This window comes from Chiloscyllium plagiosum, chromosome 22 (genome assembly GCF_004010195.1).
Source record: "Chiloscyllium plagiosum isolate BGI_BamShark_2017 chromosome 22, ASM401019v2, whole genome shotgun sequence".
Classification (NCBI taxonomy): domain Eukaryota; kingdom Metazoa; phylum Chordata; class Chondrichthyes; order Orectolobiformes; family Hemiscylliidae; genus Chiloscyllium; species Chiloscyllium plagiosum.
This window is the reverse complement of record NC_057731.1, coordinates 30,832,886-30,844,948: the sequence shown is the minus strand read 5'-3', so window position 1 is coordinate 30,844,948 and position 12,063 is coordinate 30,832,886. Positions and strand designations below refer to the sequence as shown.

The window sequence follows — 12,063 nt, the reverse complement described above, 5'->3', positions numbered from 1 at the left end:
TAGGTGAATTGGCCATGCTAAATTGCCTATAGTGTTCTGGGATGTGTAGGTTAGGGGCATTAGTCAGGGGTAAATGTAGACTAATAATGTAGGGAAATAGGTTTGGGTGGGATACTCTTTGGAGGGGTTGGTGTGGACTTGTTGGGCTGAACAGCCTGTTTCCACATTGTAGGGATTCTATGATTAACCGTGTAAGTCCTGCCCTGGTTTGCCTTCCCATAATGCAACTCCTCATATTTTTCTAAATTAAACTCAATCTGCCACTCCTCGACTCATTTGTAAATGTAAAATAAATTCAAGTCAAATGTAATACAGTGACATTCTGGAGAAGACTGACTTTAGCTGGATAAATTAATCTATATCTCCATAGGCCTTATTTATTAAAATACTTTTGCCAGGTTCGACCCATATCACAATACAACAAAACACGCAGCTTATTTTTAATCAGGAAGCTTCCACTTGTCAAACTTGATCTGGTACAGCCATGACATTAGTGCAATAATTAACCTCCCCAAGCAAAACCAGTCTTTCAGGTCTGTTTGCATAGTTGTCCCTTTTGGAATGTAAAGTAAAACTGAACAGAAGTGAAATCCAAGCAAGTGAACACGCTCCAAGTGAAGGTACAGTGCTCCTGTATCAAGTCCATGGTGAACAAAATTGAACAGTGAGTTACTCAGAGCCTGATGTTGCAGTCTGTGGAACTGTTCCTCATTTACCTGATTTTCTGCATCCACAATGGGACAGGTACTGCTCATTCTAAATCTACTTGTTTCTTCCTGGTTGAGTCCATCATTAAGAGGCGAAACCAATCAAAGTCAATACTACAACAGCCTTTTCTTTACAACCCCAACTTGTGTTGGTGAAAGGAAGTTGATTATATTCTTTGTAAAATTATTAACAATATTCAAGGACAAGTATAAATGATAGTTTTGTTTAATTTATTTCCTTTTTTTAACGTTCATTCCTCATGAGCTGCTCCTCTAAGTTAAAGACGCATAGAAAGTGTTACAGGTTCTGGGCATTGAACTGGAAAATCACAGAATAACTTGCATTTATTTCTTATTTGATCATATTCATGTGAAGGATAAAAAGAAAAACAAAATTAGTTGATTAAAGAGGTAAACATTCCTCTAATCAGTGTAAATGCTGTACCTGGTGAGGAAGTGATTCTTTTCAGCATAGTACCCAAGGATTGAATACCAATCTTTTCCTCTCAGTAACCAAAAACCCTGCAGCAATCAAGTCACAGTTTGCATTCCCATATTCTGGGGCTTGCTTAAGATATATTTTTCACTGTTTTAATTGTTTCCTTCTCTGTGTCTAAGACTTAGTAAAACACCAAGCCTGTTAATACTTCTGAATGTTTTTCACTGTGACTACCCAGCAGTATTCATGAGTATGTAAGTTATTCATGTTCTTCTGAGGATAATATTTCCCAAATCAGTATTACATTTAATCAGCCAAAGTTCCATTTATTTAAAATTTCTATAGGTTCATTTAGTTCAGCTCTGTTCCTTAGATTGAAGTTGTTTTCATTCCACATCCAAATCAAATATTAATCCAAGTAATGATTATCCCATTGCCACATCCTAAATAATATTTCTCCCCATGTGTCAACAGTTTTCTTGAATTTTATTTTAATTTCAGATCCTATGTGTCCTTCAATGATACCCTGTATTTCTTCACTGATATCTGTGACAGTCCTACCATTGCCTCTGATGTATCATGCTATTTCCGACTTTCAATACTGGATGAGCAGAGGGTTTTCTCAAAAAAAAAGGTTTTGGGAAGAATGAAACTATTTCTGATCCTTAACTGAGCTCCAACACTCTCCAATCCTTCACAACTCCAAATCCAGTTATTTCCACCTCTGTAATATTATCCTCAACTCACCTGTTGCTGAAAGTCTGCATAATTTTATTCCCTCTAATATCAACTATTCCCAAGCACACTTTGAATCTTGCATAAACAATAACAGGAGAACTCAGTACCATGGAATGTTCCTCCTGCAATATGTGGGAAATCAGGGTCACGTCCGGAGTCCATGGTGACCACGTAATCAGCCGCAGCTCCTGATTGGTCACATGGATGGACTCAGTATGAACACCGGCAAAAGTGAGTATTGCAGATGTTGGAGATTAGAGTCAAGAGTGTGGTGCTGGAAAAGCACAGCAGGTCAGGCAGCATCTGAGGAGCAGGAAAATCAAAGTTTCGGGCAAAGGTTCTTCATCAGGAATGAGGCTGGGAGCCTTGGAGATGGAGAGATAAATGTGATGGGGGTGAGGCTGGGTGGAAGGTAGCTGAGAGTGCAACAGGTGGATGGAGGCGGGGGTAATGATGATAGGTCGGAGGGGAGATGGAGCGGATAGGTGGGAAGGAGGATGGACAGATGGGACGGGTCATGAGGATAGTGCTGAGCTGGAAGGTTGGATTTGGGGTAAGGTGGAGGGAGGGGAAATGAGAAACTTGGTGAAATCCAGGTTGATGGTATGGGACTGGGGGGTCCTGAGGCACAAGATGAGGCGTTCTTCCTCCAGGTGTCGGCTGTAAGGGAGTGGCGATGGAGGAGGCCCAGGACATGCATGTCCTGAGCAGAGTATGGGCGGCACGGTGGCACAGTGGTTAGCACTGCTGCTTCACAGCGCCAGAGACCCGGGTTCAATTCCCGCCTCAGAAGACTGACTGTGTGGAGTTTGCATATTCTCCCCATGTCTGCATGGGTTTCCTCCAGGTGCTCCGGTTTCCTCCCACAGTCCAAAAATGTGCAGGTTAGGTGAATTGGCCATGCTAAATTGCCTGTAGTGTTAGGTGTAGGGGAATGGGTCTAGGTGGGTTGCGCTTCGGCGGGTCGGTGTGGACTTGTTGGGCCGAAGGGCCTGTTTCCACACTGTAAGTAATCTAAGAAATCTAAGAGTAGGAGGGGGAGTTGAAGTGTTCGGCCACAGGGCAGTGGGGTTGATTGGTGCGGGTGTTCCGGAGATGTTCTCTGAAGCATTCTTCAAGTAGGCGTCCTGTCTCCCCAATGTAGAGGAGACTGCATTGGAAGCAACAGATACAGTAAATCACGTGTGGAAGTGCAGATGAAACTTTGATGGATGTAGAAGACTCCTTTGGGGCCTTGGATGAAGGTGAGGGGGCGAGGTGTGGGCGCAGGTTTTGCAATTCTTGCAGTGGCAGGGGAAGGTGCCGGGAGGGTGGGTTGTTAGGGGCATGGACCTGAATAAGTAGTCACAGAGGGAACAGTTTTCACGGAAAGTGGATAAGGATGGGGAGGGAAATATATCTTGGTGGTGGGGTCTGTTTGGAGGTGGTGGAAATGGTGGAGGATGATGCGATGTGTACAGAGGTTGATGGGGTGGAAGATGATGACCGGGAGGTTCTGTTCTAATTGCAGAGTGCTTCAGGGAACATCTCCAGGACACCCGCACCAACAAACCCCACCGCCCTGTGGCCGAACACTTCAACTCCCCCTCCCAGTCTGCTGAGGACATGCAGGTCTTGGGCCCCCTCCATCATGGCTCCCTTAACAGCCAATGCCTGGAGGAAGAACGCCTCATCTTGTGCCTCAGAACCCTCCAACCACATGCCATCAATGTGGATTTCACCAGTTTCCTCATTTGCCCTCCTCCTACCTTACCCCAGTTCCAACTTTCCAGCTCAGCACCGTTCTCATGACCCGTCCCATCTGTCTATCTTCCTTCTCACCTATCCGCTCCATCCTCCCCTCTGACCTATCACCACTACCTCCACCTCCATCCACCTGTTGCACTCTCAGCTACCTTCCCCCCAGCCCCACACCCCCCTCCCATTTATCTCTCCACCCCCAAAGCTCCCAACCTCATTCCTGATGAAGGGCTTTTGCCTGAAACGTCAATTTTACTGCTCCTCAGATGCTGCCTGACCTGCTGTGCTTTTCCAAAACCATACTCTTGACTCACTATGAACTCACTGTACTGTAGATAACATATGTAGTGAGCAGGTCACACTACCAGTAAGGGTTATACAGGCAGAGTTGGGTGACCATCAGGATGCTGAGCAAGCATTGGCAGGCAGTGTAGGTGTCTCTTGTGGCCATTTCCCTCTCAAACAAGTATAGCACTTTGGGGTGTGGAATTTGGCCTCTCAGGGGAAAGCAACAGCAGCCAAATTAGTGGCACTGTTGTACAGCAGGGAAGTGAGTAATAATGATAAGGGAGTCTAAAATCAGGGGTACAGATAGACATTTCTGTGGCCACATAAAGGATTCCAGGATTGTAAGTTGCCCCCTTGGTGTCATGGTCAAGGATATCTGAGTGGGTACTGGATATTCTGAAGGAGGAAGAAGAGCAGCCAAAAGTTATGATCTGCATTGGTACCAACTACATAGGCAGAAAGAGAGATATAGTTCTGATGAAGAGTTACTGGACTTGAAATATTAGCTCTGCTTTCTCTGCACAGATGCTGCCAGCCCTGCTGAGTTTCATTGGTAATTGGTGACTGTGATATAATCTAATTGCTGTTTATGAAATCTTGGTGTTTACAAGTTGCCTGCCACATTTCCCAATATTTCAAAAGTGATAACATATAAAGAGTACTTCATTGTCGATAAAACACGTTGAGATGTAGTGAGGTTGTGAAAGATACTGCATATACTTGCAAGTCCTTTTTCAATTCTTTACCATCATTTGTAATTAGAACATGCAAATCAATCATAAAGCTATCTTTTTCAGAATAATTTCCACGAATATGAGTTTTACATTGATTTTCAAAAAGCAATGACAGATTAGTAAAATATTAATTCCCTCAGTGCGTTACTGTGTTTTAACATGCCACATTAGCAATAATGTAGTATTCCCACTGAAGTCTTTAATTATAATTTTTTTTTCTTGACTATAAGGTTTCATTTCAAAGTACAATAACATATATGGATCTTCAATTATTCGTCAGTATTAGACTTAAGGACATTTGCACAGGGCAGTAAATACAATTTGATAGTAGCTGAAACCATAAATGAAATCTTAATTTATTTTGGTTTTGTTTCATTAGATGCATCTTCCCACCAGACATCTAAGTTTTCCGCCTATGAAATCATTATTCCTAAACTTATAAACGAACGACAGAAACGAGGTATTGGCCAGGTATGTGCTGCCTTCCCTTGAAATGCTAAATACCTTTGCAATTCATATAAATTTCCCACTATGTCAGTTATTCTGTATCTCTTGATACATGGTACAACAAAATGTGAAAAAAAAATCGTAGTATCAAGGAATACCATCACCAGTTTTATTTCACATTTACATAATGGAGCTTTTTTCCCCAATTGCTGAATATATTGATTCTGTAGAGTGATAATAATGTCTAGTATGTGACAATGATCTGTTGCTTCAAGGATAGCTTGAATGAATGAAACAGTGAAACATTGTACCCCGATAAGAGCTTCAACATTGTAACAGTAGATTGACGTGTTACAACAGCCAACAGCATTCTGCAAGGAATATAATTGGGACGAAAAGTAAGAATGAGATGTTCCTAAGCAGATCTTTGTAAATTAGAAAGCTGTTGATTATTTGCTTTATGTATCAAATGTGGTCTGTTTCTCGTCACTCGTTAAAAAACAATGGAAAAGAAATTCAAGAAAGAAAGTTTATTGGTAGCACAAAATCAAGTGGTAGCCCATAATAAGTCCGTGATAAGTCACATTCTTCTTTCCATTGAACATTCCTGACAACAAAAATAAAATAAAAAACTGTGGATACCGGAGATCCAAAAACAAAACAGAAGGTGCTGGAGAAACTCAGCAGGACTGGCAGCATCTGGAGAGCGAAAAACAGAGTTAATGCTTCAAGTTCAGTGACCTTACATTAGAACTGCCATTTGCTGAGTTTATTCAGCACCATCTGTTGCGCTTTCATTTCAGATCTCCTACAATAATAACAAATTACAGTCCTAGATTCTGGAAATATCTGTGCATTTCTGTTTTACACATGTTGGTACAGGGTCATTTAAAATTTAAGTCTAGTGAATCAACAAGGTTCCTCTGCCCCACGGGAGAAGATTTCTTCACAAAGGCAACTTTTGAGCTTGTATTGACAGCTGTCTTCCACCTTCCATAAATCAACTCAGCTAAACTCTGTTATTTCTCTCCTGTGATATTCCTGCACTACCCCTGTCATCATTGACCATTAAGTATTCTATATTCAATAAGATTAATTGAAAAACATTATTCTCATTTATTAACCTCTTTCAAGCCTTCAGCAACCTTATTTCTGCATCTTCTTCTGTCTCACACTTCCTCCAGTGTTCATTCTGTGCATTGTCCTCTCCATCTACCTCTCTGGAGCACTTTCCTGAAGCACTTTCCCCAGCTCTCTTATTCTCCATGCTATTAAACCATCAGTTTATAACATGCTTTTGGTTACCTCTCTGAACTTCCCACGAAGGTTTAGTGTTCCATGCAATGCCCTCAGGTGACAGGCTTAGAAGCAGATGGGCATGGATGGAGTGGCACTAAAATTCCAAAGAATCATACCAAGAGGGGTCCTGAGTACATTCATGCAAAGACTCAGAAACTACATTTAGCTCAACATCAGTACTTATCCTATGCTGGCAAATTTCACGTCTTCATTAAAAGTCCTATAGAAAGCCAAGGTTTTCTTTTAAAATGATGAAACAACATTGAATGTGTCGCTTGTAACCTCTTCTAAAATTGAAATTTGTTTTTATTGTTTTTGCTGCAGGAAAAATGGAGGGATCAAATAACTTATTCAGTTGATTTGGAAGGCGAAGTTTACCTACTAAAACTGGAAAGGAATAAGTAAGTTCTTAAAAAAAACTTTCATGGAATGTGGGCCTTGCTAGCAGAGACAATATTTGTTCATCCCTGATAGGAAGTGCTTTCTGCCCATTTAATTTTCACAGACAGATAAACTGAAATTACCTCAGCATAACTTTAAAACATCAGTACTGTAGGTCAGAATAGAGTATTCAGCAAACATCCTCCTAATTACAACAAAATAGCTTAGTTTATATCCCAAGAATATATGTGAGAGCCACCCAATTGTGACATTAATGAGTGCAACTACAAGTCTAAGAGGCATGTGACAATTCTAGGTCTGTGATGCACCATGAATCATAGCAGTCCATACCTATCTTCTGTCCTTGTTCTGTTCCAGTCTGTATGACTCAAAGCCAACTGACTACATGGCCTCCCAGTCGCGCCCTGTCCTCTATCATGGATGTCTTAGAAGTCAGTGCATGGGAGAGGCTGGACCAACCGCTATCTCTGGATGAGCTGACCAAGGCCATCAAGTCCTTTGAAAAGAATAAAACCCCCAGAAGCGATGGCTTAACAATCGAGCTCTTTTCTGCTCTGTGGGACTTGATTGGCCAGGACCTGCTGGAGGTGTATGTCAGTATGTTTCGGGCAGGTACCATGAGTGAATCCATCAGGAATTCTACATGAGGCCCTCATCTACAAGCAGAAAATGGTGGGGGGGAGTGGACTACAAGATCTTGTCAAAGATCATTGCCAACCGGGTCAGGTCAGCTCTGGGATCGGTGATTCACCTCGACCAAGCCTGTGCTGTACTGGGCAGGAAGATCGCCAAGAGTCTCGCACTCATCAGGGATATAATTGCCTATGTGCAGGACAGAGGGGTGGACACTTGCTTCATCAGCCTGGACCAGGAGAAGGCCTTTGACAGGATATTACACACATACATGCGCAATGTTCTCTCCAAAATGGGCTTTGGGGAGCGAATCTGCAATTGGATCCGACTGCTCTACACTAACATCGTTAGCATAGTCTCTATCAACTGGTGAGAATCAGAAAGCTTTCCGATCAAATCTGGAGTCAGGCAGGGCTGCCCACTCTCTTCCGCCTTGTTTGTGTGCTGCATAGAGCCATTTGCGTGTCCATTAAGAAGGATGCGAATCTGAAAGGGGTGACTATTCCTGGCAGGGGGATAAGGCCTACAGATAAGGCCTCCCTCTACATGGATGATGTCGCTGTTTTCTGCTCGGATCTGCCGTCAGTGCACAGACTCATGTACATCTGTAACCAGTTTGAATGAGCCTCGGGAGCCAGAGTAAATCAGGGCAAGAGCAAGGCCATGCCCTTCTGAAACTGGGCCAACCAATCCTCTACACCCTTCATCATCAGCTTGAAAGGAGTATGTCACCAAAGCAAGGCAGAAACTGAGAGATGGGAGCAATGTTTGCTCTCCATCATGGATAAAAACCTGGTCATCCAATGTGATTACTCTCAGTGTTATTGTATGTGGCACAGATCTAGCCTATTCCCCGAACCTGCACCGCCGCAGTCACTTCATGTGGAAAGCAAAGATGGACCGTGTCCAAAGAGACACCATGAATAAACAGCTAGAGAAAGGGGGGGAAAAACACACCCATTGCTACCCTCACCCTGATGGCCACCCTTTGTGTGTGGCTGCAAACACCAAGTGTCACTGTGTACTGAGGTTCTACCTGTCCCCAGTGTTGGGAAGGATGGGCCTAGTCTCTCTGCCTCGCAATGCTCCAAGTAGTTGGACCATTCCGTATCACCTGTCCTTCATGGAGAAATTTGTTAAGAAAAACACCTTTGACCACAAGTCCATCAGGAAGTGGTCAGTACTTAGTGTCCTTGAGACCCTTCGAGAAAAGGAGAGGGTGGATCCTGTTGAGCAGTTCCTTGTGGAGACTGTCAAAATCATTTGGCAGAATGCCTCATCACCAGAACTTTCAAATAAGCACCAGGATATTGCTTGGCTGGTAGTGAGAAGGGTTCTGCCTGTGAGACCCTTTATGCATGCCCGAACTCTCTGTGCCATCGCACGCTGCTCTCAAAGCAGCTGTGGAGGGGACAAGGTGGTCAACATCTTCTTCTGGCAAAGGAAATCTGGAGAGGAATGCAATGGTGTTTGTCAAGGTTCGTCTCAAGGGGGTCCGTGACATGGGACACCGTGGTCTACTGTCTGTTCCCTGGGGGACACACCAAGACGAACATCAACTATGCCTGGAGGATCATCAACTCAGTAAAAGACACTCTTTGGTCAGCCCGAAACTTGCTGGTCTTCCAGTTGAAGGAGTTGAGTCTGACTGAGTGTTGCAGACCGGCACATTCCAAGGTCCAGGACTACTTGCTGAGGGATGCGCTAAAGCTTGGAGTAACTACGTCAAAGTGCAGTGGGGAAAGACCACGTTGTAAGGTCCCTCTGCTGAAGAATAAGGGGGGGCCCATTCAATAATTGGGCTACAGTGTTGCCTCAGCTATAGGCCAAGGGGTTGTCTCTAAATATAGAGTATGGTGGACATCAAAGACTTAATTTGTGGTCTATAAGCAAAAAGAATATGGATCTGAGCGGGTTCATTAAATGTCCATGTACCAAAGATTTATTTTCTATGAATAAATATATTTTTGAAGTAATAAAACTGTATTACATCTCAGTATAATCAATATCCCACATATATTTGGGCCTTTGAGTGGAAGTTGAGACAAGAATTGGAATGTAGCTAACTGGCCCCCAATATTATACTGTCTGCTTGTGTGGGCTGGGGTCCTGCTTTCATTTCAGAGCTAGGATGAGTTATCTACTGGGAAAATCAAGCCCAAAAAAGTGATGAATTCTCCCAGTACAGAGCTTTGCACAGTCGGGAATTTGAGAATTTGAACATACTTCTTTGTTTCAGATTTTCCAGCATTTACATCATTCTTCATTTTATTCATGGATTTCTTATATCATCTCTATTGAGCCTTTCTGCGTGCAATATAACAAGAGTAATGTACTTCAAAAGTAATTTGTTGGTTTTACAACATCCTGACAACATAAGTGGCAGAACATAGCCAATTCAAAAGGTGTGCTGCTGAAAAAGCACAGCTGGCCAGACAGCATCTGAGGAGCAGGAGAGTAGATGTTTCGAGCATAAGAGCTCTTCATCAAGAATTCCTGATGAAGAGCTTATGCGTGAAACATCAACTGTCCTGCTCCTCGGATACTGCCTGACCAGCTGTGCTTTTCCAGCACCACATGTTTTGACTCTGATCTCCAGCATCTGCAGTCCTGACTTTCTTTCAGTACATACCCAAGCCTAGTAAACCTTGAGAGTGACATGTATTGGTCTGCCTTGTTTTGTATACTTGATAATGGAGTCACAGGATTACCAGTACATTCTTTTCCAAATATTGCAAGTTTTTTTAACCAGATTTTCCCTCTTGCAATGTAAGTTATTTCCTTCTCATCTCACCAGTTACCTAATAAATCATCAGTGGAATCCTAAGATGCTAGGTCAATTTTGTTTTATTTTACAGGAACCTGCTTGCTAAAGATTTTGTGCAATATGTTTATGACAAAGAAGGTAAAATGCAGGCATCCCAGCCCAAGATTCGGGTAAGTGCACAGTGGTTTGGCTGTTAGATCCCTATTTGTCAGCACATCTCACCCTGATGTTTATTAAAGTCCCAAGAGGCATTCACACATATATTTACCCATACATCTGTTAGCAGACTGAATGATTGTAAGACAGTAATTTAATTGTCTTCATTAAAAATGTTCAGTCTTTCAAAAAGATCAAATTCAAAGTGTGGCATTTTTCATTGTTGATTTATTTAGCCGGGATGACTGCTTAGAATAAAAGTGAGATTCCTGTTTTAAAAAAAAGGCAAGAAATTTCAACGGTTGAAAATCTGAAAAGAATAACTGAAAATACTGTTTCTGCTCACACCAGTCAGCATTTGCAGCAAGAAACTACCATCGGTACACGTTAGCTGTAAGGTTGTAAAAGTAATGAATTTGATCAACCCTGTTTAGTATGATTCAAGATTAGAGTGGTGCTGGAAACGCACAGCAGGTCAGGCAGCATCTGAGAAGCAGGAAAATTGACATTTCGAGCAAAAATCCTTCATCAGGAATCAGCTTTTGACTGAAACGTCGATTTTCCTGCTCCTTGGATGCTGCCTGACCTGTTGTGCATTTCCAGCACAACTCTAATCTTGAGTCTGATCTCCAGCATCTACAGTACCCACTTCTACCTTTTTAGTATGAGCCAACAATGCAGAACACAGAATTTAGTAGAGATTAGCATTTAAGCACAATTTCTGTTAGATACCAGTTTTAAGAATTCATATTTGAAACTTTATTGCTGGAACAGCACAGCAGGTCAGGCAGCATCCAGGGAACAGGAGATTCGACGTTTCGGGCACAGGCCCTTCTTCAGGAATGAGCAGAGAGTGTTCAGCAGGAGAAGATAAAAGGTAGGGAGGAGGGACTTGGAGGAGGGGCGTTGGAAATGTGATAGGTGGAAAGAGGTCAAGGTGAGGGTGATAGGTCGGAGTAGGATGGAGGCGGAGAGGTCAAGAAGAAGACTGCAGGTCAGGAAGGCGGTGCCGGGCTGGAGGGATTCGGCTGAGACAAGGTGCACTAAAATAGGAGGGTTCCAATGAGGAACATTACCAGAAATTGCAGCAGTACCTTGATCGGCAGCAGAAGTGGGCTGAGAAATAACATGTGGAGTTTAACATAAGTAAGGGTCACGTCTTGCATTTTGGAAAGCCAAATCCAGGTAGGAGTTTAATAATGAATGAGAGGGTCTTAAGGAGTGTAGTGTAACAAAGGAAATTAGAGATCAGGTGCATGGTTGTCTAAAATTTGAGTCACAGATACACAGGACAGTGAAGAAGGTTGTTGGCACACTGGCCTGCATCAGGGCATTGAGGTTAGAAGGTGGGACGTTATGTTGCAGTTGTGCAGGATGTTGGTAAGGTTGCAGTTGGAGTATTGTGTTCAGTTTTGTTCGAGGAGAAAGTGAGGTCTGCAGACGCTGGAGATCAAAGCTGAAACTTTATTGCTGGAACAGCACAGCAGGTCAGGCAGCATACAGGGAACAGGAGATTCGACATTTCGGGCACAGGCCCTTCTTCAGGAATGAGCAGAGAGTGTTCAGCAGGAGAAGATAAAAGGTAGAGAGGAGGGTCTCCTGCTGAACACTCTCTGCTCAGTCCTGAAGAGGGGCCTGTGCCCGAAACGTCGAATCTCCTGTTCCCCGGATGCTGCCTGACCTGCTGTGCTGTTCCAGCAATAAAGTTTCAAC

The 12,063-nt window shown here is 43.1% G+C and overlaps 1 protein-coding gene across 1 annotated transcript in view; it reads left to right on the top strand.

Moving 5' to 3' along the window:
• The first annotated feature begins 560 nt into the window (after positions 1-560).
• The window catches only part of zgc:174164 (uncharacterized protein LOC570656 homolog), a 55,215-nt gene continuing 43,712 nt past the window's right edge, over positions 561-12,063 (top strand). Inside the window, exons 1-4 of the mRNA XM_043712671.1 lie at positions 561-744; positions 5,026-5,117; positions 6,717-6,793; positions 10,286-10,364. Coding sequence (XP_043568606.1) covers positions 684-744; positions 5,026-5,117; positions 6,717-6,793; positions 10,286-10,364 — 309 coding nt within the window. The 5' untranslated portion in view covers positions 561-683. The remainder of the gene's footprint in view (positions 745-5,025; positions 5,118-6,716; positions 6,794-10,285; positions 10,365-12,063) is intronic.